Source organism: Puma concolor, chromosome B1, assembly GCF_028749965.1.
Source record: "Puma concolor isolate L17-30 chromosome B1, mPumCon1.1.hap2, whole genome shotgun sequence".
Classification (NCBI taxonomy): Eukaryota; Metazoa; Chordata; class Mammalia; order Carnivora; family Felidae; genus Puma; species Puma concolor.
The window spans coordinates 195914470-195941395 of record NC_141670.1 but is presented as its reverse complement, the minus strand read 5'-3'; the positions used below and the strand labels follow the sequence as shown (position 1 = coordinate 195941395).

Below are 26926 nucleotides of genomic sequence, written 5' to 3'. Positions count from 1 at the left end.
GCCAACATTTGCACAGCTCCTCACGACTGGAATTCATGTGTCAGGGTAGAAGTTTCAGCAAGTTAAGAGCACGCCTTTCATTAATAGAAGCAATGCATGCCAAAGATTTATTTACTCATTTATGAAGAAATCAGTAAAATGATAACGTCAGTTCAAAGAACACCTTGGGGGCACTAAATATTTATACATATTTGAAGTAGAATATTAGATAGGTTAGGCACAAAACTGGTTAATGCTCTACAAGTTAATTAAAAGCCATAACCTTTGGGATGTATCTTTTCTATCAGACAAAAATTATTTGCATCTTTAACCAACAGGATGTATATTGTTACCATCTAACTTCATAAGCTTTGATAGTGAATAAAAATAACAAAGATACATTCTGCTAGATAATTAAATAACTGTCGGGGAAAACCTATCAAACAATGCCCTGTTGACATTGAAAGGACATCCTGCCCACTCCAAATTGTAAATATTTTCATAACACATTTATCCCAAAAGTATTTCTCAAGCTCCTGTTATGTTCCAGAAACTCTTCTCAATCCTGGGGAGACAGTAGTGAATAAAACAGACTACGCCCTTGCTCACACGGGTCTTTTATTCTAGTGGGATTGGGGTCCAGACAGTGAATAAAGCAGGAAAATATACCGTGTGGCAGATGATGGAAAATGCTATAATGTGGGCTCGGGGGTGGTGTTAGGTACAATAATAAAATAAGAAAAGCTTCACTAAAAGCTGACATTTTAGCAAAGACATGAATAAAGAGGGAGAGCAAACCCAGAAATGTCTGGGGGAGAGCCTTCTAGGCAAAAGGAAGAGGTGCAGAGGCAAGGCGAAACAGCACAAGCCCCAGTAGGATTGGAAGTTTTTGTTATAGAAATGTTCAAAAAAAAGGTAAAACTAGAAAGAACAGTAGTTAACCCCATTTACCTCATACCCATCCTTAATGATTATCAACATTTTGCTGTCTTATTTCTTCAATCTCCTCACTTTTCTTTCCCTCTAAAGTACTTGAAAGCAAATTCCAGACTTCATGTCATTTTGTGTATAAATACTTCAGTCTATATCGCTAACAAAAAAATAACATTTAAAAAACATAGCTGAAATGCTATTGTCATACTTGACAAAACTTGATTTTCATAGTTAAAAAAAGGTTTTTCTTTTTCCACGTACCCAATTTATGTATGGTGCAATTAAATTATATAATCAAAACAAGTAAAAACATATTTACAAGTTTGTGGGTTTATTTTTATTTTTATTTTTATTTTTTAAGTAGGCTTCATGCCCAAGGTGGGGCTCAAACCTACAACCCTGAGGTCAAGAGTTGCACGCTCTACTGACTGAGCCAGGCAGGTGCTGTAAGGCCAAGTTTTCTTTAGCACGAAGATGTTAAGAACAAAACGGGAAGCTGGATGAGATAAAATCAAGAATTGATTTCATGCGTGCACACGCGTGTGTGTGTGTATGTGTGTTTTGCGTGTGTATGTGTGTGTGTTTCAAAGACTCAGGGGTTTGGTAGGGGAAGAATAATTTTTTTCATGGATTTTTGTAATTGACCTCAGTGGGGAATAAGGCATCATCTTTTTCAACAAAATATCACCAGTAAATATCTACTCTGAAAGGATGGGATGATGAGAATCTTGTTTTGAAGACAAAAAAGAAAGTGAAAACTGACATCAGAAATTTCAAGAATAAATGGACTTTCTTTGTCCTTGCAATGACTTATTTTTTCCTAATTACAAAAATAAAACAAGCCTATTAGAGCATATTCAGAAAAATACATAAATACAGAGAAGAATACAAAATCACTTGACCCCCAAAATGGAATTCTAAATAGTGATGAATGCCACAGTTACCAAAAAAATAAAAAATAAATAAATAAAAAATAAATAAAAAGGAAAGTGTCGAGCTGCTTAAATGGATGGTTTCAGAATAAGCAGTTTTACAGAGCTAATTTAAATACCTTCTATAATATGACATTTACAAAAATTGCTAAGGTCCAGTTTTCCACTTCCTAGTAGGATGTATTAAACATGATGCATCCACGTGGTAGAAAGTTATCTACATCTTTGGTCTTTGGATGCTTTGAATCAGTAAAGTCTGACTTGAAGGGACATTAGAAATTCCCCAAGGCATATATTTCTTTGGTCTCCATCCATGTTTGCCTTGATTCTGTTCAAATGTTACTTTTATTATGACTATCAAGCAAATATTATAGTTATTGTGGTGTTGGGACCTCACAGTTTATTTTTGTTTATTCTTTTTTAAAGTTTATTGATTTATTTTGAGAGAGCGAGTGTATGAGCGGTGGAGAGGCAGAGAGAGAAGGAGAGAGAGAGAATCCCAAACAGGCTCCATACTGTCAGCACAGAGCCCAACACCGGGCTGGATCTCATGACCGTGAGATCATGACCTGAGCCGAGATCAAGAATCTGACGCTTAAGGAACTGAGTCACCCAGGAGCCCCTCATAATTTAAATATTATAAAATTCATAATAAAATTTCCCTCCTCATTATTGCATCTCCTGGGAGTAAGAACTTATTGATGAATGAACTTATCCAGAGCAGTGTCAAAGTTGGCAGTAACCAAATCTCCTTGGGAATTCTTCAAGAGCAAAGAAAGACTAAAAACATACAGAAACTGAGAGATGTAAAATTTCAAAGAAGGTGTGAGACTTAGATCAAAGATGGTCGATTACATTTCATGTTTTAGCACTTCTAGATGCAATTTTTTCAAAAGGACTGTTGAACTGCCGGATAGGAACACATCCATTTACCACGACCAATAGCCTCCTTTGTATTTACCTGGCTAGTTGACGTCATCTTCCCTCTCAAGGGACATCTTTTGCTTTCTTCAATATTCCTTATTCTCACGTCAGTATCTCCTCTCGATTTGTCTTTTTTTTTAGGCTTAAAGAAATAATGTGTGACCGGGAAAATCAAAATACACCTCCCTTCAATTTCCCTTCTTTCTCAGAGGCAAATACTGCTGTGTGTCTCTCTTGCATCTTTTTAGAAATGCTCTCTGGATATATAAGCATTTTTCCCATATTCTCTCCCCCGCCCCACACATTGTCCCCTCTGTGCCTCACTCTTCTGTTTTCATTTTACAGTTGTATCTTGATTATTAGTGTAGTTCTGTCTCATTCTAATGGTTACATCATATTCCAGTGTATGGATTTACCATATTTTAGATTTGTACTGATGGGCAATTGAGGTTTTTAAAAAAAAACTTTTGTAATATCTTACAAACAGTGCTGCAGTAAATTCTTGTGTGAGATAGAATCTTGAAAGAGGAATCACTAAATTCAAGGCTACACCATTTTTAATTTTGAAAATAGCCAAATTTCTATGAGGCAAATCACCTCCTGAGGCAATAAAAGTTTCTGTTTTGCCATACCTGTACAATATAGGGTGTTTTCAAACTTTCTGATTTTTTTTTTTTATCAATTTGATAAGGGAATATGTTACTGCATTCTGATTTTAATTATTATTTATTTTGTGTTTTGCCCTGCAGAGTAAGCTTTACTTTTTCCCGTTACCAATGTATTTTGGTAATCGTAATCATGTTGTTTTAGAGATTTATCCTTGTGGATATATGAGCTTCAGTTCATTTATTTCAACTCGTGTATGAGATCCTACTGAATGACCATATCTTACATTAATTAATCTATTCTCTTATCCTCAGTTTCTGCTGGCATAAACAATGCCAGAACACAAGTCTGCTCCTGCATATGATTTCCTCCTAAGGCATTTAGCTACAGATAGAAATACTAAGCCGGGGGCGCCTGGGTGGCTCAGTCGGTTAAGCGTCCAACTTCGGCTCAGGTCACGATCTCGCGGTCCGTGAGTTCGAGCCCCCGCGTAGGGCTGTGTGCTGCCGGCTCAGAGCCTGGAGCCTCTTTCGGATTTTGTGTCTCCCTCTCTCTCTGACCCTCGCGCGTTCATGCTCTGTCTCTCTCTGTCTCAAAAATAAATAAACGTTAAAAAAAAAAAAAAAAGAAATACGAAGCCATGGCGTATGCCATTTTCCCCTTTATCGAGTGTATTAGTTTGCTAGGACTGCAGTAAGGAAGCACCGCTAGCTGAGTGGCTTAACAAATGTATTGTCTCACATTTCTGGAGCCAGAAATCTGAAGTCAAGGTGTCAGAAGGGATTGTTCTTTCTGAAGGCTGTGAGGAAGAATCTGTTCCATAGCTCTATCCTAGTTTCTAGAAGCCTCGGCTGTTCCTTGTCTAGTATAGGCCATTCTCCCTGTGTCTTCACATTGTCTTTCTTCTGTGCGTGTCTCTCCCTGTGTCCAACTTGCTCCCTTTTATGAGGATCCTGGTCATATTGGACTAGGGTTCACCCCTATCATCAGCTTAACTTGAACATCTTCTAGGACCTTATTTCCAAATAAGGTCACAGTCTGAGGTTGTGGGGGGACATCTTTTGGGTGGACACAATTCATCCCATAACAGTGAGTGTACCAATTAAGATGCTTTTGGCTACAAGTAAAAGAATACTCAGATGAATGTAGTTTACTTATTTACTTATTTAAAATATTTTTTAACGTTTACTCATTTTTGAGACAGAGAGAGAGAGAGAGAGAGAGAGCACGTGCGCACACAAGCGGGGGAGGGGCAGTGAGAGAGGGAGACACAGAATCTGAAACAGGCTCCAGGCTCCGAGCTGTCAGCACAGAGCCCGACATGGGGCTCGAACTCACGAACCGTGAGATCATGACCTGAGCCGAAGTCGACGCTTAACCCACTGAGCCCCCCAGGCGCCCCTGAAAGTAGTTTAAAACAAGAGGTTTTTACAGACACACATAACCAGCCAACCAGAAGTGATGTGGTCCTAGAGTCCAGTTCAGCTGCTCAGTGATGGACCAAGTCTTCTTATTTGCTCTCCCATCTCCCTGGGTGGCTTCTGGTCCCAAGATGGCTGCTGCAGTTCCAGCTATTATGTCTTTCCTTATAGAACGATGCCCAGGGACAGAGAACAGGAGGATGGCAAGAATGCCCCCATTTCAAGTCTCTTTTTATCAGAGAATAGCATCTTTCTCGGGAGACCTCTCTCAATTGCCTCTGTGCTGCATTTCATTAGCCAGAATAGAGCCACATGGCTTCCCAAACTGGAAAGGAGGCTTGTGAGCTCTTTGATATTTTGAATCAACGTGAGAGGAGGCATGCTTTGCCAAGAGGGAAGAAGAGTGAGGAAAATCTGTTTGGGCTGGGAACCAGCAGTGTCTGCCATATTACATACGGCCAGACTGGTCTCCACATTTGTGGTGTCACCTGACTTTCGGAAAAGTCCTTGTTGCTCCGTCCTCACCATCGCTCGGAACAATTTTGCGCATCTTTTTGTGGCTTTAGTTTTCATTTTCCTGATGACTAACACAACTGATCATCTTTTTATGCGCTTATATTGGCCGCTCTGGTTTGTGTGTGTGTGTGTGTGTGTGTGTGTGTGTGTGTGTGTAAAGTACCTATTTTTGTATTTTGCCTGTTTGTATGTTGAATTGTCTGTCTCCTCTACACATTCAAGATCCTAATTTTTTGTTAGTCATGCAGATTGCAAATATGTTCTCCCAATCTGTGTCTTGACTCTTGACTTTATTAGATTCCTTGTATTGCTGATGATTTTAATGTAATCATATTTATCTTTTGTGGTTGTGCCTTTTGTACCTTATTTAAGAATTTATTTTCTCAGAGGTCACAATAAAGGTCACATGTATTCCAAAAATGTTAAACATTTGCTTTTTGCAATGAACTCTTTTATCCACTTTGAATTTGTCTTCGTGTGTGGTGTAAGGTAGGGACTTAATTTCATTTTTTCCCCACAGATGGATAGTCAGTTGTGTGAGTACTATTTATCAAACAATTCATCCTTTCCTCAGGGCTTTATAATGCCACTTCTATTTGCATTTCAGACCTGTTAGCTTGTTTCTGGGTTCTTTAATCTGTTCTATAATCTATCCCTAAACAACTACCACATTGTTTAAATCACTAATGTCTTGATATCCAGCAGGCACTGTCTGATTTCTGTTACTAGATATTAGTTTACGTTTTTTGGAAGTACTTATATAAATAGAATCATATCCTGTGTACTCCTTTGTGTCTGGCTTTTTCATGGCCTCCATGTGATGCTTTCGAAATTCATCCCTGTTGTATGTATTAATAGTCTGTTCCCTTTTATTTCTGAATAGTAGTCCACTGTGTGTTTATATACCTGAACTTGTTTATTCATTCCTCTTTTGATGAACATTTGGCTTGTATTTCACTTTGGATATTGTGAGTAAAGCTCCTATGAACAAAGTTTCTGTGTGGATATATAGTTTCGTTCTCTTGGGCAACTACCCAGAATTGAAATAGCAGAGCCACATGCTTTAGCTATTTAAGGAACTACTAAACTGTCCTACAAGGTAATTGTATAGTTTTACATGTTCACCATCAGTGTACAATTATTCTAGCTGCTACACATTCTTTTTTTTAATCTTTATTTATTTTTGAGAGACAGAGACACAGCATGAGCAGGGGAGGGGTAGAGAGAGGGTGAGACACAGAATCCGAAGCAGCTCCAGGCTCTGAGCTGTCAGCACAGAGCCTGACGTGGGGCTCGAACTCATGAACCGTGAGATCATGACCTGAGCCGAAGCTGGCTGCTTAACCGACTGAGCCACCCAGGTGCCCCTAGTTGCTACACATTCTTACTAACACTTGATATTATCAGACTTTTACACTTTAGCCATTCTGATGCATTTGTAGTGGTATTTTTATGGTGCTTTTTAAAAAAAGTTTATTTTGAGAAAGAGAGAGAGAGAGAGAGAGAGATGGTGAGCACACAACCGGGGGAGGGGCAGAGAGAGAGGGTGAGAGAGAATCCAAAGCAGGCTCTGAGCTGTTAGCACAAAGCTCAACGTGGGGCTCAATCTCATAAACTGTGAGATCACGGCCTGAGCCAAAATCAAGAGTTGGACATCTAACCAACTGAGCTACCCAGGCACCCCTTATGGCACTTTGAATTTGCATTTCCCTCATGACTAATGGTGTTGAACATTGTCTCGTGGGCTTATTGAAGTATGCTTTCAAATCTCTTGCCAATCGTAAAAAAAAAGTTGGTTTTTGTTCTTACTATTGAGTTGTCAGTTTAGGTATTCTGGATGCAAGTCTTTTGTCAGATGTGTACTGAAAGTTTTTCTTTCATTTTGTGACATGCCTTTTATTCTTCTTTAATGGAGGCTTTTAAGGAATCAAGTTGGGTTTTTTTTTTTTTAATCTTGATAAGATCCAACTTGTTCACTTTTTCTTATATATACCTTGCCTGACTTATGATGGGGTTACATCCCAATAAACTCATCATATATTGAAAATATCATAAGTCAAACATGCATTTACTACACCTCACCTACTGAACAGCATAGCTTAGCCTAGCCTACCTAAAGTATGCTCGGAATTCTTACATGAGCTTACAGTGGTCACAACAGAGTATCAGACTGCATACCTCCGGCCTGGGAGGAAATCAAAATGCAAAATTTGAAGTACAGTTTCTACTGAATGCATATCACTTTTGCATCAAATCATAAGTGGAACCATCGTAAGTTGGGGACTGTATAGCTTGTGTTTTAGGTTTGTCCTCAACTCCTAGTTAATTTTGTGTAGGGTATGAAGTAAGGTAGATTTCAGTTTTCTTTCACATATGAAAATCTATTTGCTGTCGCATCATTTATCGAAAGAGCTTTCCTTTCCCCATTGAATTGCTTTGACACTTTTGCTGAAAATCAATTGATCATGCCTTAGTCTGTGTGGACAGCTATACCAGAACAGTATAAATCAGATGACTAATGAACAACAGAAATTTCTTTCTTCTTCTTCTTCTTCTTCTTCTTTTTTTACTTTTTTTTTTTTAAGTGTATTTATTTTGAGAGAGACACAGGCAGTGTGAGTTGGGGAGGAGCAGAGAGAGAGAGAGAATCTGTCAGTGCAGAGCCTGATGTGGGGCTTGCACTCCCAAAACTGTTAGTTCATGACCTGAGCTGAAATCAAGAGTTGGACAACTTCACTGGCTGAGCCACCCAGGTGCCCCCAGAAATTGATTTCTTACAATTCTGGAGGCTGGAAAGTCTAAGTTAAAAGGCCAGCAGTCTCAGTGTCATTGCATTTGGAATTAAAGCAGCCCTTCCTTGATGATAATTCAGACAATCAGTTCTCGGTCTTCGTATTCCTTGGCTAATCAGGAGCATATGATGCAGTTCATCACTTCCACCACCTTAATACACTTTCTTCACTTGGCTCCCAGAATCACCCGTTCTCCTGCCTATTGTCCCTCTCCTGAACTTCAGGATCAGACACCCGTCTGTTTAGTCCACAGCCTCACTTGCACATCTAATAGAAACTTCAAGCTCAGCGTGTTTGAAACAGAACTGATCAATGCCATCTCCACCTAAACCTCTCCATCCCAGTTCATGGCAACTCCATCCTTCCAGCGTCCCAGGCTACGAACTTTGGAATTATTATCGACTCCTCATTTCTTTAACACCACACGTCTAATCCATTAGGAAATTTAAGGCTAAAGGGAATCTATCACTTCCTACCATCTCTCCTTCTACTGCCCTGGTCCACATCACCACAGCTACTTGCTCACATTACTGGTCTATCTTCCTCTTTCAGACTATACTCACTGAAGCTGTCAGAGAAATCCTTTGAAACTTAAGTAATATCATGTGCTTCCTGCGCTGTGGATCCTCTATGGCTCCACAGTTCTCCATGTGTAGAAGCTCCATTCCTGACAACGGCTCTGGGAACCCCACCCAGTATGCCTTCCTTTCTGTCTACTGCCCACCTGGCTTTCTCTGCTCCAGCCACCAGCCGTACTGGCTTCTTTGCTGTTTCTTGAACGTATCAGGCATTTCAGGCCAGATTAATGGAATTAGTGACTTCTAAGCTTTCCTGAAGATTTTTTTTTAAATATAATTTATTGTCAAGTTGGCTAATATACAGCGTATACAGTGTGCTCTTGGTTTTGGGGGTAGATTCCTATGATTCATTGCTTACATACAACACCCAGTGCTCATCTCAACAAGTGCTCTCCTCAATGCCCATCACCCATTTTCTCCATCCCCTCCTCCATCAACCTTCAGTTTGTTCTCTGTATTTAAGAGTCTCTTATGGTTTGCCTCCCTCCCTCTCTGTTTGTAACTATTTTTTCCCCTTCCCTTCCCCCAGGGTCTTCTGTTAAGTTTCTCAAGTTTCACATATGAGTGAAAACATATGATATCTGTCTTTCTCTGACTGACTTATTTCACTTAGCATAATACCCTTCAGTACCACCCATGTTGCTACAAATGGCAGGTTTTATTCTTTCTCATTGCTGAGTAGGATTCCATTGTATATATAAACCACATCTTCTTTATCCATTCATCAGTTGATAGACATTTAGGCTTTTTCCATAATTTGGCTATTGAAAGTGCTGCTATAAACATTGGGGTACATATGCCCCTATGAAACAGCACTCCTGTATCCTTTAAATAAATTTCTAGTAGTGTTATCGCTGGGTCATAGGGTAGTTCTATTTTTAATTTTTTGAGGCACCTCTACACTGTTTTCCAGAGTGGTTGCACCAGTTTGCATTCCCACCAAAAGCGCAAGAGGGTTCCCGTTTCTCCACATCTCGCTAGCATCTGTTGTTTCTTGAATTGTTAATTTTATGACTAACTATGACTGGTGTGAGGTGGTATCTCAGTGTGGTTTTGATTTGTATTTCCCTGATGATAAGTGATGTTGAGCATCTTTTCATGTGTCTGTTGGCCATCTGGATGTCTTCTTGGGAAAAGTGTCTATTCATGTCTTCTGCCCATTTCTTCACTGGATTATTTATTTTTCAGGTGTTGAATTTGGTAAGTTCTTCATAGATTTTGGCTACTAACCCTTTATCTGATATGTCATTTGCACATATCTTCTCCCATTCCGTCAGTTGCCTTTTAGTTTTGTTGATTGTTTCCTTTGCAGTGTAGAAGGTTTTTACCTTGATGAGGTCTCAATAGTTCATTTTTGCTTTTATTTCCCTTGCCTTTGGCGATGTGTTGAGCAAGAAATTGCTGCAGCTGAGGTCAAAGAGTTCTCCTCTGGGGTTTTGATGGTTTCCTGTCTCACATTTAGGTCTTTCATCCATTTTGAGTTTATTTTTGTGTCTGGTGTAAGAAAGTGGTCCAACTTCATTCTGCATGCTGCTGCCCGGTTCTCCCAGCACCATTTGCTAAAGAGACTGTCTTTTTTCCATTGGATACTCTTTCCTGAAGAGTTTTTTAAGTAAGCTCTATGCCCAATGTGGGACCTGATCTCCTGACTCCAAGATCAAGAATCCACATACTGAGCCAGCGGGGAGCCCCAAGAGTCTTCTTCTGTCTTAACACCCTACTTGCAAAATTCTGACTTCCTCAGGGAATCTTGCTGGTTGCTCTCTTTGCCCACAAGGTGGCAATCTTGGCCTTCAATTCAGGCTCCCTCAGTCTCAAATTAAAGAATTAACCACTGAGTTAACGGGCTCTCATGTTTCCTTTGGGCCAAGACAATGTTCCCTACAGGACTTCACGGCAGGAAGAGTTACAGAATGAGTGTAACTACCCCTTGAGATCTAAGTGTTTTTAGGGATGAGGATTTTAGGCTGTGAGAGCTTTCTTGGGGGAGCAACATATTAAGTGGTTGATGTTGCTTTATTGGCGGGGACTTTGAAATAGAACCATTATTTGTGGGAAGGGTGACAGCATATCCTGAGAGGTGACAGCACCAAGTTAGGACGTGTGAAGTAGGCTGACAACATACAGATTTAACCATGAAATGTACTTGGTTTTCACCTTGTGTAAGACTTTAACTCTCTGCCCACCCCCCGTACCCTATTGGCTTTATCCCATCACTTGGGAAACAAGTGTCTATTCTGGTCTGTACCTTCGCATGAGATCTAGGGAAAGGACAGCCCCTCTGGGGTCTTCGGTCCTCATTTCTGTTAGGAACAACTTCACCTCCTATGGGGGGCAGCATTGTTCAGAGAAAGAGTGGAGTTTGGAATGTCAGATAGGTCTGCCCCTTGCTAATTGTTCGGCTTTGGTCTTGTTGCTAAACTCTGAGCTTCAGTAGCTCTAATGATAGGAACTTCCCCACAGGGCTAGTGTGAGATTTAAATAGTATGAGTTAAGGAGTAAGCACAGTGCCTGGCACATGGGGAGCACTCTGTGGTGGTCATACACTTTTCCTTCTTCCTTCGAGTGCTCCCTCCTGCCTCTGGGCTCCTGGAGACAACTGCCAGGGTAGGTCAGAAGTAGGGAGAAAGGGGGAGAAGCCAACAAGAAGGGTCGACTCATGGGGGATAGGGCAACTGAGGAACCATCTGGGGTCTGCTGGAAGGAATAGAGTAGTAGGAAGGGGGAGGACGTGCCACTGACCTTGAATCCTAAGGAGGCAGGCAGAGAAATACTGTCATGGCTAAGACATCAGCTCAGCCTGCAGACTTTCTTACTAACAAATCGAGTCTTCCAGAAGCTGCTTTTGGAGCTTCTGCCAAGCATAAACACTGATTAAGGCATGCTGGTATTCACAGGCCCTCTGATTCTTGAATATCCTTCTCAAGATTAGAGGTTACTGTCATTGTCCCTCAGCCCAAGACCACCAGGAACACAGGGCAGTTGAACAAGATGGGCTTCATCTCTCTTTCCAAGAGTGAGCCCTAGTACGAGGGCCCCTGGGGCAGGGGAGGGTTCAGTGTGAGCATGTTAGAAAGGATTGATAGGATTGGGGCTTCTTTTATGAACTTTTGGGGGAAAGAGGCTGGCTTTGCCTGGATGCTGCCAGGGAGCACAGGGCAAGGGGGTCGTTCTGTGATAGGGTCTGCCAGGCTGCAAGCATGAAGCAAAGCCAAAGCTGTCACTGGTAAAGAGGGAGCAGTCACTGATATTTACTACGATACAAGGGTATTTGGTCTGTGTGTGTGTGTGTGTGTGTGTGTGCATATGTGTGTGTGTGTTGTGGATATTGTCTGTTGACATCACAGTCTCAGGGTCACAGAGATGTTTGATGTCAGGTGCCCTTGAATTATGTTCAACAGGAGAACACCAGGCCAACGCAATTCTCTTTTTCATCGCCAACATCTCCATATATAACCTTGTTCTCTCTGGGTCCCCAGGAGGAAGGAACTACAGCAGCTGGGCTGTGATGGCTTGACTTAATTTTGGAAGAAGGGATGATCTTGAGGGGAAGAAAGAAGGCAAGCGAGTGGGCTAATGGTCTGGTCAACTGGACCTCCAGGTAGATAGACTAACGCCATTTGCTAGAACGAAGTGGCCTATGTCGTGAATCCCCTTAACAGGACGTCCTTGGTTAAAGATGACTTAGAGAAAATTGATTCATCATCTGTGAGGCGTGATTCCCTGGAAAGTCATGTAAGCAGTGGAACTCTCTGGGTAATAAAATGGAGATATTGCATCCTTTTAATCCTTCTCGTTGTGTAACGAACCCTACAGAACCCAAAAGGTCACTTCATGGTGTTATCCATGATTCTGGGCCAGAAAGCATGTGTCTCATGCAGGAAGGCAGGCAGGACGCCAGGGGCGATGTAGGAAGTGGCATCCCTCCCTCCCTTCCTTTGACTGAGCCTCTCAATGACTTGTCTCCTTGATATGATTCATCAAGTCTGACTCTGAGTATGATCTGCGATGAGGAGGGATTTGACAACCCAGTCTTGCTTGAGGATGCAAGAAAGTCTTTGAAGGGGAGACAGTTCCACTGGAGAAAGTCTGTGGCCCTCACCCCTACCCCTCCTCATATATCACATCACTGGGCCTTGAGTGGTGGGGCCAGGGCATCTTGCCTGATTACATGCTATTGTTTTTAACAGGATGAGGGATAGAAAAGACACTTTGTAGCTAGCAGACGTGAGGGAGGGCACAGAAATGATGGGTGGTGACGGAGTAGAGATCCCCTTCTGTCTCTGCTGGATACAGGAATTCCTAAGGTGGTATGTTTTCTTTAAACCCAAGTCCTAAGCTTCCCAAGATTCTCAAGTGTTTGGTCTAATTGCTCAGGCTACTCTAAAAGAAAATAAAAGTTTTGTTATGATCGCTATTGTAATATATGTTTATTGTAGGAAAAGTCAAAGTATAAGATGGGATGATTACAAGGCAACCTTATACTCCTCACCAGGTATAACTATTTTATTTTTTTATTTATTTATTTTTTTCAACGTTTTTATTTATTTTTGGGACAGAGAGAGACAGAGCATGAACGGGGGAGGGGCAGAGAGAGAGGGAGACACACAGAATCGGAAACAGGCTCCAGGCTCTGAGCCATCAGCCCAGAGCCTGACGCGGGGCTCGAACTCACGGACCGCGAGATCGTGACCTGGCTGAAGTCGGACGCTTAACCGACTGCGCCACCCAGGCGCCCCTTGATCGCTATTGTAATATATGTTTATTGTAGGAAAAGTCAAAGTATAAGATGGGATGATTACAAGGCAACCTTATACTCCTCACCAGGTATAACTATTTTAAAACATGGTTTGAGGGGCACCTGGGTGGCTCAGTTGATTGAGCGTCTGACTCTTGACTTCTGCTCATGTCATGATCTCACGGTGTGTGGGTTTGAGCCCTTCATCCGGCTCTGTGCTGACAGCGCAGAGCCTGCTTGGGATGTCTGTCTCCCTCTCTCTCTGCCCCTTCCCCGCTTGCTCTCTATTTCTCTCTCTCAAAAAACAAACAAGCAAACAAACAAACATGGTTTGATTGCCGTGGTTTCTTTTCTTTCAGTTTTAAAAAATTGGTTGTGATTTTGCTATATCTTCATTTAAAAAAATTGAACTCCCCTTCCCCCCTTTTTGGCTGGCTTGGATAATCCATTGTTAAATTTTTTTCTTTTAATGTTTATTTATTTCTGAGACAGAGAGGGACAGAGCCTGAGAGGGGGAGTGGCAGAGAGAGAGGGAGACACAGAATCCGAAGCAGGCTTCAGGCTCTGAGCTGTCAGCACAGAGCCCGACGCAGGGCCCGACCTCGCAAACTGCGAGATCACGACCTGAGCCGAAGTCGGTCGCTCAACCGACTGAGCCACCCAGGCACCCCTTGGATAATCCATTTTTATTGTAAACCAACAATACAGAAAAATATGAGGTGAAAGTGGAAATTTGCCTTTATTTTTCTTCCAAGAGGCAACCCCAATTACCAGTTTGGTGTGCATCTTTTTCCTGTTTTCTAGAAGGTGAGGTCTCCTTTCATCACTTACCATAAAATAAACATCCCCCAAGTGATTCCAAGCTCTGCAGAAATACGTTGTTCAAAGGCTGCTTTGTTTTCCACTGAGCAGAGACACCTTTTGACGCCATTCCCTTCTGTTGGCTACACATCTCTAATCTCTGGAACCCATCAAAGGCAGCGAAGCCAGAAAGGGGGCTCATAGAAACCCCGGGCGGTTACAAATATAGATAGATTTTGCAAGCCACAACAACAGGGGAACCCACAAAGAAACATCATTTTCAAAAAAGAAGACTGCTTAACATCTAATCAAGGAGTTTTTGTTTTTGTTGTGTGGTTTTAAATCCCGTGCCTATCCTCTGTAGTAGAGAATTAGAAAATGTTCCACTATTTATTGTGTTTTCAAGTTTTGGTGCCTTGGGCAAAAGTCACCGGTGCTTTGATTGTAATTAGTTCTGGTCTTTCTCTGCCCTCAACCATCATCTGAGTGCCTTGAGGATAGCTCCGTGCCTGGTGGGAGGCTCTCGGTAGGACCCCGGGAAGTATTTGTGGAAGGAAAGAGTGGGTGATGAAGCAGCCCAAGTGTCCACGGTGGGTAAACGGATACCCAGAATGAGGTGTAAGCCTACAGTGGAATGTTGTTGAGCCTTTGAAAGGGCAGGGGATTCTGACACCTGCTACAACACGGGTAAGCTGTGAGGACATTGCGCTAAGTGAAATCAGCCAGTGATGGAAAGATAGGTACCCACAGTAGTCAAATTCACTGAGGGGGCCATTCTGACTTGGTTGGCCTGGAGTCGGTCTTTTCCGAAGCTCTCGGGTGATGGTCAAGTGTGGCCAGAGCTGAGAGCCACAGGACCCGATGACTTCCCACAGTCTGATCCGGGCACAGACAGCTCTTGGGAATAGCCCTGGGGCTCACAGTCTCTACCCAGGCAGCAGGTCTGTCTGGAAGTAGCACCATTTTGGAATGGAGAGCCATTTTTAATGCAAAAAAAAAAAAAAAAAAGCAATTTCCAGAAATGGCTCTTATTCCTTCCATGCTGCTTCTTCAATTTTTTTATGTTGTTTTTATCTTATATTTGAGAGAGATAGATGGACAGAATGTCAGCAGGGGAGGGGCAGAGAGACGGAGACAGAACCTGAAGCCGCCTCCAGTCTTCAATCTGTGAGCGCGGAGCCCGACGTGGGGCTCGAACCCATGAGCAGTGAGATCGTGACCTGAGGTGAAGTCAGCCGCTCAACGGACTGAGCCACCCAGGGGCCCCCCATGCCGCCTCTTCAGTCAGATGCGCACCTCCATCTCTGTTGGACACAGACGTTCCTGAGGCCATCTGTTTCTTATAACCGGCCAATTTACTCGGAGCAGCTTGGCTTGGCTATCATTTGATCTGATGGAACGGTGCTCTACCCAGGGGAACAAACATGAACACGGGGGATTCTTGCAAAGAAGCCACACTAATGAACTTGAGGCTCCTTTCTGCATTGACATCTATAAATGAGTACTGCAGACACCTCCCTACAGTGCCATCCCAATGCCTTTTTAATTCTATATATGTATTTATGCCGATCAAAATGGTGACTGGCACATCCAGGGTGCAATGTTTACTTTTGAGTTTAAGGATAAAAAGAAACTTCAGGGGCTCCTGGGGGGCTCAGTCACTTAAGCATCTGACTCTTGATTTCAGCTCAGGTCATGATCTCAAGGTCGTGAGATCGAGCCCCACATTGGGATCCGTGCTGAGAGTCGGACCCTGCTTGGGATTTTCTCCCTCCCTCTCTCTGCGCCTCCCTGCGCTTGTGTTCTCTCTATCTCTCAAAATAAAGAAATAACACATTAAAGAAAAAAGTAGCTTCATAAAGCTTGACCCCAGTCTTCTGATTGCTCCTCCTCATTTTCTCTCAGTTGTGGACACAAGGAGGCTGTGATCTCTGAGACAGAGAAAGGGAAGGCAGTTAAATCATAAACTCTTCTCATGTCTGTTTCAGTTTATGTTCTAGAACTCTGCTCCTTCTAGACAAGGAGCTCCGTTAAATTATTATCAACATGGGGATCCTTGAGCCCAGAAGGTAGTGTCTCCTGAGCTGGGGGTCTACATACCTAAGAAACATAAAAATAATTTTAGAGGTTCGTGAGTTCTCCCGGAGGCTCCATCAAGTCTTTGGTGATTACATAACATGTTCATAAAAACATCTGGTAAACAGTGGGTTCTCGGTGCACGTTCATTTCTCTTTCCTGCCAGATTTTTTTTTTTTTTTTGTAGTGGAAAATTCTCTTGCTCTTCATCTCAGGGAGACATCTCTCCCCCTCCAGCCTTTGTCTGCCTCAAGTTCTGCAGATGTTGGTAGAAGAATTGTATGAGGGAGTTGGAATCCGGAACAGGACATTTTTGAGAAGGCCGCTGAATTAAATTAATGGAAGTAAAACATGATCCCCCAAAGTGACATAGCCACCAAACACTTTTTCTCTAAACTTGCCATGATGGTGCCCCATACATTTTGATTGACATCGAAGTACATAATGCAATAACCTGTTTTCTTTGAAATGTGCAGTGTATGGAGGAAGCCAGATGGATAATGGTCTCCTGGCCCAGCTTTGGAAGGCAAGCCATGAGGCAGTTGAAATGTCCTGCGCAGACTGGGGAGTAGAGGGATCTCGGCTCCAAAGAGCCCTCCATGAAGCCTGCAGGTGTTGTGTGTGAGCTCATCGAATTCTCTCGAAGCTCCCATGAGTGAAGTGATATTACCTCCCTTTCACAGATGGGGAAACTGAGGCTGGAGCGCTTTTCTAGCCGGCCTTCCAAGGCAATGCTGTCGTAGGGTGGTGGGAGCCTGACCTTCAGGGTCACACAGACTTGGGACGTGTCCCGGCTTTCCCACTCACTCATCCGGTGACCTCTGACCGGTTCTATAACTTTGCAGCCTTCAAGTTTCCTCATCAGTAAAATGGGACAACGGTAGGATCTCCCTGTGACCAAGGCCCTTTCTTCTCTAGAACCGAAGTAGTGATTTTTGATCTGCAATGGCCGTCAAGGTGAAAGATTGCGCTTCTCACCTTCCTTTGCAGCTAGGTGTGGCCTGTGATAACATCTTAGCAAATGAGATGACAGCAAATAGAACATCTTCTAAGAGCCTGTCCTTAAGAAGCAGCCCACGTGCCCACTGCTGCTGCTGCTTTCCCCTCCTCTTCCTTCTTTCTCTTCCTCTTTCTTTTCCTTAATCTTTCCTGTTGGCTGGAATGTAGTCATGATGGCTGGAACTGAAGTAGTCATTTTGGACTGAGCAGATGGGTCTCTGATATGTGCAATGTCATAGAAATCCCAGATACTGGCCTTGAGCTTGAGATATGAGCAAGAAATAAAATTCTCTGTTGCGTCCCTGCAATTTTAGGTCTTACTAAGTTGAATCAAATACTGATACATTTGCTCAGAGAAATGATAGGAGAATAGATGAGATATGTATGTGCAATATATATTAAGCCCCCAATAAATGCTACCTTTTGTTGTTATTGTTTATTACTACTACTACTACGAAATTATTATTATTATTATTGCCTCAGCCCACCCAGCTACCGGATGACTGATCTGGAATTCTGTCCTGTGGCTTTTGCATATCAAAGCCATTACATTTTACAGGCTGATTCTTACTACGAGTGGAAGATCAAGGAGACAATCATATTGCCTGCGGACAAGGGGATGGGCAGTACTGTTACCCTCTGGGTTGGGTTTGCACCCTAATCTGACCCCAAGGGGCCGGGTGTTCTCACCATCCCAGGTGCAGGACCTACTAACTCTGTGTGCCCTTCCGGGCCCTGTGAGGATGAGCCCCATTCCTAAGTTGGCCCAGGAGTTATATGGGCCACGCCTGCCTCTATGGGCTGCAGATGACTGCTCACAGCCAGCAAGGTCTGAGCAAGGGGCCCGAAAAGAAAGACAGGAAATATTATTGCTGATGTTGAGTGAACCTTTATTCTGTACTGGGCAGTGTTCCGAAAGGATTTACCATGTGTTTTATTTAAGCCCTCAAAGGTTAGGGTTTATCCCGATCGTGATACCTGAGCGCTCCCAGGGGAAACCCACCTCTTTGTCCCGAGGAAATGATGGGTTTCTGTGCACCTGCTAACAGGAACACAAGGGATTCCAGCCGCTGTCTTCTTAGCCCCTCTCTGCCCCCATCCCTCCTCCCTCCGCTCTTCCCCACCCACCTGCCTCCTCATGGTTGGGGGCTGTCTGGAGGGGACGAGGAGTCTGAATTCTATTTCAGAGACTTCTATCTTTAGGGCCAGCTCAGAATTTTCTAGTGGTGGCTCAAAAAAAAAAAGTCAGATGAGACCACTCTCATGCTTAAAACGATCCAATGGCTTGCCAGTAATTAGAGTAAAATTTGAAATCCTTTCTTTGGTCCAAAAGACCTAAGTGATCTACCGCCTGATTATTTTTCTGACCTGATTTCTTACCACTCTTTTCCTTATTCCTTTCCGTGGCAGCTATGCTGTGTGCTTCAGGGCCTTTGTCCTTGTAGTAGCCTCTGTCTGGAATGTTCTCCTTCTCATCATTCAGTCTTAGCTTAAATGATCTCTCAGGGACACCTGTCCTGACCAGCCTCCCTAACCTGGTCACTGTATTCTGCTGTCGCCCCCCCGCCCCCTTGATTTTCTGAATACTTGGAATAGTCCGTACTGATTTTGTTAACTTATTTGCTCGTTTGATTACTGTCTGTGTCTCTAACCGGAGAAGCAGCTCTGGGAGAGGCAGGGACGTTGCAGGGTGGGGAGGATAACAGTCATCTCTTAAAAAATGCTGTCCAGATGTGCGTGAAGTTCTAGGCATGCAGCCCGTGCTTCGTAGATGACACGCGCCCAGGTAATTATGTTCAAAACCTAACCTTTCATGTTTTGTTTTGTTTTCCGTGTTTTATCTCACAGACATAAAGATTGCCAAAAGATAGGGAAGGCATTCACAAATGCGTTTCTTTCTAAGGATCCTTGCAGCAGCACGGAACAGGACTATCAGCCATTGATGGAACTGACGAATCAAACTGTACCTTGTGACAAGGTAACGGGATAGAGTTAATGATTTTTTTCAAAGTTTATTTATTTATTTATTTATTTAGAGAACCAGCAGGGGAGGGCCGGGGGGGGGGGGGGACAGAGGATCTGAGGTGGGCTCTGTGCTGACAGCCCCTGATGTGGGGCCCAGACTCATGAACTGTGAGATGATGAGTCAAAGTCAGATGCTTAACTGACTGAGCCACCCAGTCAGCCAACTGACTGAGGCACCCCGAGTTATTGATTTTTAAAACTGAGGATAAAAAAGGGTGCCTGGGTGGCTCAGTCAGTTAAACATCCAACTCTCGATCTCAGCTCAGGTCGTGATCTCAGGGTTCATGAGCTTGAGCCCCGCATCAGGCTCTGTGCTGTCAGCTTGGGATTCTCTCACTTCCTCTCTCTCTCTCTGCTCCTTACTTGTGCGTGCACTCTTTATCTCAAAATAAATAAACTGAAAAAAACAAAACAAAACAAAAAACAAAACAAAAAACAGGGGGTGCCTGGGTGGCTCAGTTGGTTAAGCGTCCAACTTCGGCTCAGGTCATGATCTCGCGGTTTGTGAGTTCGAGCCCTGCGTCGGGCTCTGTGCTGACAGCTTGCTCAGAGCCTGGAGCCTGCTCCGGATTCTGTCTCCCTTTCTCTCTGCCTCTGCCCTGCTCACATTCTGTCTCTGTCTCTCTCAAAAATAAATAAACATTAAAAAAAAACCCAACAAAACAAAACAGGATAAAAGCCAAAGGAAGAGACTACAGGACCAAATTTTGGCCAGGATGAGGGAGGAGAAAAATCTGGAGGTTAGGGTGTATGTGTGGTTGGCCGAGATGGCGTCTGTGGAGATTTTGCGGCACCTGGATATCATCTGGATTTGGGACATCTGAGGAAGAAAATTAAGAGAGAACCAGGGACAGGGAAGGAGGAAGGAGACGTGACCAAAAATCAGGCAAAGCAAACCTATGGGAAACCCAACCAACCCAAACAAAAAGGACCCAACTTTATATAACTGCGAAACTCTCCCTTGACCTCTGACGATGATGATGATAATTCATAGCCACCCTGCAGAATAAACAAGTCAAGAGTCAACACCTCCCATTTTACCGGTGAGAACACTGAGACTTGGTGAGGTTAGGCGGTCAGTGACTGCTCACGTTTGGTGGCCTTGAAAGTGACCAGTTGAAATGTTGGTAGCCTGGGGTTTGGAGCCAGAGGGGCCTGGGGTTTATACGTAGACTGAACTGGAACAAGTGTGGAATGGCGTACATCTTTCCTCAAGTCAGCATTTAAGGTGAAAATTCAGTGCACCCCAAATCATCTTTGTGTAGCCTCCGAGCCAGGCACCTATCATAGCCTCTCATCTGCTCGGTGGAGAGCTAGGGTTATTCCAGAGAACCGGCCAGGTGCACCGACACGGGGCCCCGTACAGAAGAGCTGCTTGGCAAATAACCCCAAGGATCCCTAACTCGGCAACAGACCCGGGACTAAGCACTTTTTATTTGCAATTGTCTCATTTCATCTCACATCTCGGGTTCCTTACAGTCACTATCGATACCATTTTACAGATGCGGAAAGTGAGGCTTAGTGATGCTCTGGCTGCCCAGGGTCAGGCAGCTGTAAGTAGTGACGCTGGTTTCACAGGGCACGTGCCTCTGGGGCCCACGCTTCAAACCACGCCCTCCTATCCGGAAGGAGTAGAGGGGCACCTGGGTGGCTCAGTAGGTTGAGCCTCGGACTCTGGATTTTGGCTCAGGTCATGATCGCATGATCCATGAGATAGAGCCCGAGTTGGGTTCTGTGCTGACAGTGTGGAGTCTGCTTGTGATTCTCTCTCTCTCTCTCTCTCTCTCTCTCTCTCTCTCTCCCTCTCTCTCTCTCTCTCTCTGCCTCTCTCTCTCTCTCTCCCTCTCTCTCTCTCTCTCTCTCTCTCTGCCTCTCTCTCTCTCTCTCTCTCTGCCTCTCACCCCCTCACAAAATAAAGAGATAAACTTAAAAATAAAAAAGAAGGTGCCATTTGCAACTATGTGGATGGAACTGGAGGGTGTGATGCTAAGTGAAATTAGTCAGAGAAAGACAAATATCATAGCACTTCACTCATATGAGGACTTTAAGATACGAAACAGATGAACATAAGGGAAGGGAAACAAAAAGAATAGAGAAACAAGGAAGGAGACAAAAGCATTAAGAGATTCTTAAATATGGAGAACAAATAGAGTGTTACTGGAGGGGTTGTGGGAGGGGGGAGGGGCTAAATGTGTTAAGGGCATTAAGGAATCTACTCCTGAAATCATTGTTGCACTGTATGCTAACTAACTCGGATGTAAATTAAAAAAAAAAAAAGTAAAAATTAAAAAAAATTAATTTAAAACTAAAAAAAAAAAAGGAATAGATCCATGGGCTGAAGATTGTTCTGGTATTTGACCTTTACAAGGGACCCTAAAAAAATTTACCGTATTTGTTCTTTCCTTTCTCTCCTTTTCCTTTGTGGGAATAGGAAAGATTTGGGGAAGGAAACAGGGTCCTGGAGCCCTTTAAGAACCCAAGAGCACTTCTCCCAGAAAATAGCACGTAGACATGATTGTTTTGCAGATGACTTTAGGAATTTCCTAATGTCTCCTCCAGATGTGCTCTAGTTCTGTGTTTATTGTAAGATTCTCATCCGTGGCTTTCAGACTTTTTTTCACTGCCACCAAAAATAATAATGTGACCTAGAAAACGCACACACACACACACACACACACACGCACACAGCCTCCATCCATGGACACAGAACACAGTGATGCACTCAGCAACACTCACTTTTACTCTAGGGGTTTTACTCTGGTCTTTTCTATTTTTCTCTCATTTAAGAAGATGTGGGTTTTGTTTTTGTTGTTGTTTTTTGACTCACTGAATTGCTCTCCATAACAGGTTGTGTTTTTCTTTCCTAGACCCTCCTTTGGAGCAAAACAAATGAGCTGGTGCACGAATACGCATGGGTCCAGCGGGAGTTCTTCACCCTGGAGAACACACTGCTGGGCTACATGGCGGACGGCCTCAGGTGGTGTGGAGACCCAGGCTCTCCTGGTGAGGGTCTGGGCTGTTTGGCATTACAGGGAGTGCAGGGCGAAGGAGCCCTGGGCTCTGCCAGGGGCATCGGTGTGGTGGGAGGAGCCACAGGTACCTGCCCTGATGCCATCTACACACTTAGCGATCATTCAGGTTCCCGTAAAACAGCGTTCCTTAGATCAACTCAGCGTTCTAGAAAAGAACTGATTTGCGAGGTTGGGCCCGTCTGTGCTCCCTGATCTGCCCACTCTGAGAGCAGGGGTAGCCTGCTTCTGAACTGGAGGTGTTTGCTCTCTGTGAGGGCATTATTCAGGACTAGAGAATGGCAGAGCAGGCTGAGGCCCGAGAGGGAGCCAGGCCACAGCCCTTGTTCCACGGAATGGCCACGGCAGCAGGTGGATGGGCTCCTCTGCGTCTCAGGCCAGTGCATGGCTCTGCTGTCATTGTTCAGAGGTCGCCTTATCTTGCCCAGAAAGACCCAGAATGCCTCACTGTGGGGAGGTGCTTTGTACCCAGAAAACTCTATCGAGCCCGTTTTCACTTCTTTGTGTTTTTCTTTCTCTTTTTATTTATACGGTGGATATTTTTACTTTATGTTGTTTTATTCTTTTTTTTTTTAATGTTTATTTATTTTTGGGAGAGAGAGGGAAGGAGAGAGAGAGACAGAGGGCGAGCAGGGGAGGGGCAGAGAGAGAGAGGGAGACACAGGATCCGAAGCAGGCTCCGGGCTCCGAGCTGACGGCACAGAGCCCGACATGAACTCACAGACCAGAGCACAAGATCATGACCTGAGCCAAGTTCGACCCTTACCTGACTGAGCCACCCAGATGCCCCATTTATATTATTTTGTTCTTATTTTTATTGCTTTTGACTGTTTTAAAAAAACTTATTATGGTAGCTTCTTCTTCCCAGGTTTACATTATTTCCAATTATAAAAAGGCTGCATGCTTATTTGCCAAGTACAGAAGTGTTTAAAAAGAGTGAAGGTCACCTTGCACCTTCTCCAGTCCTCCATTTCCATGTTATTTCCCGAAGGGGACTGTCGTCAACAGTTCGGTAAGAATCCTTCCACACGTGGCCCCGTGCTCACATAAACACATGTGTTAAAACGTATGCATACACAATCTGCAACTTTGCTTTATTCGTTTAGAATTAGTAGATAGAAATTACAGCCATATTTTTTCAAAAGCCCTCATGTATCTCCTCTGGGGATGGTACCATAATTTATTTAACCCAATCTCCAGTTGATGGACATTTAGGTTGTTTTTAGATGTTGTTGCTTAGCAACTGTTGCTTCTGTGCACAACAGACACTCACATGCTTACACACACCCACACTGGCACACACCCAGGGCTCACGTACAGCTGCGTGCTTGTGGAAGCACTTTGGAAAGATATGTTTCTACAAATGAGATTTCGGTGCTGAATACACTGTGGTAGAAACAGATACATTTGTCATTCAAAAGGAGGTCACCATTTATACTCTCATCAGAATCTGTGACATTACTTATTCACCCATACCCTTGCCAACACTGGATGTTCGCACTTATGAAAATGCTCTTGCCAATTTGATAAAGAAATAATACCTCGGCTTATTTTTCACTTCTTTGGTTGCGAGGCCAACCGTGTTTATATATTTCATGGTAGATATTTCTATTTCTTTTATAAACTGGCTGTTCATATATCTTGATGATTTTTATTGGATGCCTGTTCATATATCTTGACTATTTTTGTTAGTTCTATATAAATTGATAGTAGTAGCTAGTACTTATTGGGTACTTACAAAATCCCAGCCTTTGTGCTACATGCTATGTGAGTATCCACTCAGTGAGTCCTTCCTTACAGCCCCAGGAGGTCCCGTGATGATCCTATTTTACAGATGAGAAGCTTGAGGCTGAGGGCTGTTACAGGATTTTCCCGTTAGTAAGTGCTCCCTCAGCACTAATTCCCTGAGTTAGTAAGTGGCAGGGTTGGGAGCGAACCCAGGTTTCCTGGCTGGAGCCCTTGTGTCTTAACTGTGTGTCATCTCACCTCTTCTCTGGCATACTGGTGGAAAGCCTATTTTTGCCAGTTTGTATTTTTCTTTTAATGCTGTTTGTATTCTGTCTTCTGCTGTGCAGAAAGGCAGTGAATCTGCCGACCCTTTCCTATTTGGCGGCTGGGCTTCAAGTCGAGGTTAGATTTTCTTCTGTCTAGATTGGGGAATCTTCCATATTTTTTATGTAGTATCTTTATTTTTGTAATTTTAAAATCAGTCTTTAATCCAGAGTCTTTCCACCCAGAAATATGGCAAATTCTGCTTTTTTAATGTACTTAATTTAATTTCTCTTACTTTGTTGTGAAACTTCCTTCCTTTCTTTTAACTCTTGACTTTAAAACTTTATTTAATGGTATGTTTGCATCATGGAAGGTAGCAAGGGGGAGACATCCGTGTGTGGAAAGAGGAAGTGAAAACCCAGGGCACTTCTCAGATGTCATTGTGAAGACGAAAAAGTTTGAGCTCTTGAAAACCTATGAACAGTAGCACCTTTGGAGAGCCGTACAAAATGTGTGTTCGTTCCATTATCATCAACATTTTTGCCCCTGTTGGGAGATGATTCAAATTTAATTTTGAATGATAATTTAGTAATTATTTACATCCATGCATGGAAATGTTTCCTTTTTTATTTGTGTGATTTTGTTTTTAAAGCATACTCCCCCCCCCCCCCTTATTGCTTATTCTTGAGAGAGAGAGAGAGAGAGAGAGGGAGAGTGTGCGCGCACGAGCTCGGCTAGGGGTGGGGCAGAGAGAGAGGGAGACACAGAATCCGAAGCAGGCTCCAGGCTCCGAGCTGGCAGCACAGAGCCTAATGCAGGGCTTCAACTCAGGAACCATGAGATCATGACATAAGCCAAAGTCAGATGCTTAACCAAGTGAGCCACACAGGCACCCCCACGCATGTACTGCCCCTTCTAAAAAGGATACCACTCGGGGCGCCAGAGTGACTCAATCAGTTCAGCATGCCGACTTTGGCTCAGGTCATGATCTCATGGTTCACGAGCCTGAGCCCTGCATTGGCCTCTGTGCTGATTGCTCGGAGCCTGGAGCCTGCTTCGGATACTGTGTCTCCCTCTCTCTCTGCTTCTGCCCCCCACCCCCACCCCCGTACTCTGTCTCTATCTCAAAAACAAATAAACATTAAAAAAAAAAAAAAAAAGAGATACCACTCCTATTGGACTAGGACCCACCCACACTAATGACCTCATCTTAACCGATTATATCAGCAAAGACCCTTTTTCCAAACAAGGTCACGTTCCCAGGTACTGAGGGGTTAAGTCTTTAACATATCTTTCGAGGGGACAAAATTTAACTCATCACAGGAGGAGGTAGAAAGACGGCTGCTTCTCTAGGGTCAGCTGTACACATATCCACAGAGGAAACTGCTGCCCCGTGCCTGACTTTTGGGACAGAAGAAAGTTCCAGGGCCTCTCGTCATGCACCTGCCCTGCCTGCTTGATAATTCAGAATTGAAGTCAGACGGCTGCAGATTCTGCTCTCATTCTCACTCTGCCCTCCTGTCCCGTATCCAGTCAGTCACCAACGTGTTTGCCTTTTCTATTGCCGTTTCTGCTGCCTGAGTCCAGCACTCGAACGCACCCTGCTTTCTTGGTGGGACTGTTGTAAGATTCTTACTGCTCACTCCTTACCTCTCTGGGCTGGCCTCCAGGTGGCCACCGCAGTGGGATGGTTTCTGTCTTTGACCTGAAACCTCAATTTCACCTCTAGGATAAAGTCTAAGTTCCTTAGCATGGTCTGGGCTCTGTCTTTCTTATGCCTTATCATCCATCATTCCCTCCTCACCCGTCTGTTCTGGTGGTGCTAATCTAAACCTGTTGGGCCTTTGCATGTGTCTTCTCTGCCTAGAGCACCTTTCTGTCTAGTCTGGCCGAAGACTCCTATTCTTCCTGCAAAACCTAGTGCAGCACCAGCCTTCCCAAATGGTGCTGCATACCCCCTCCAACCCAGGTTGATGTTTCTCCCATTGATTTGGTTGTATTAGATCATGTGGTCTCTGAAAGGAGGGCTTCTATCAGATTCGTCTCTTTATCCTCGGGACCTAAGTCTCAATTACTGTGCATGTCGTCAAGTGCAATGGATAAAACAGAGGAAGTATGTACACATACACACGTACAGACACAAGGGAATATTATTCATTCTCTTTTTTAAAAAAGGAAATCTCATTTGCAACAACACGGAGAAATCTCAGGGCATTGTGCAAAGTGAAATAAGCCAGACACATGACAAGTACTGCATGATATCAATTATATGTGGAATCAAAAAAAAAAAAAAAAAAGTTGAACTCCTAGAAACAGAGAGAAAAGTGGTTTCCAGGGGCTGGGAGGAGGTGTGGGATGAGGGAGAGGTCGGTAAGAGGGTACAGACTTACAGTTATGAGGTGAATAAGGTCAGAGGTTCTAATGTACTAGAGTTGCTAACACTGTATTATCTAATTGAAATTTGCTAAGACAGTAGAAGTTAAATGTTCTCCAACACACAGCTCACACACACAAAGGTAAACGCGGGAGGTGATGAATGTGTTACATTAACTCCACATGGAGGAATCTTTACACAATGTCTCTAT

At 43.6% G+C, this 26926-nt stretch overlaps 1 protein-coding gene across 2 annotated transcripts in view; it reads left to right on the top strand.

Moving 5' to 3' along the window:
• CD38 (CD38 molecule) overlaps positions 1 to 26926 on the top strand; it is a 56776-nt gene that overhangs the window by 19397 nt on the left and 10453 nt on the right. For both annotated transcript variants that reach the window (XM_025922327.2, XM_086705401.1), the window contains exons 2-3: positions 19144 to 19273; positions 22188 to 22323. In XM_025922327.2, the coding sequence (XP_025778112.1) occupies positions 19144 to 19273; positions 22188 to 22323 (266 nt within the window). The remainder of the gene's footprint in view (positions 1 to 19143; positions 19274 to 22187; positions 22324 to 26926) is intronic.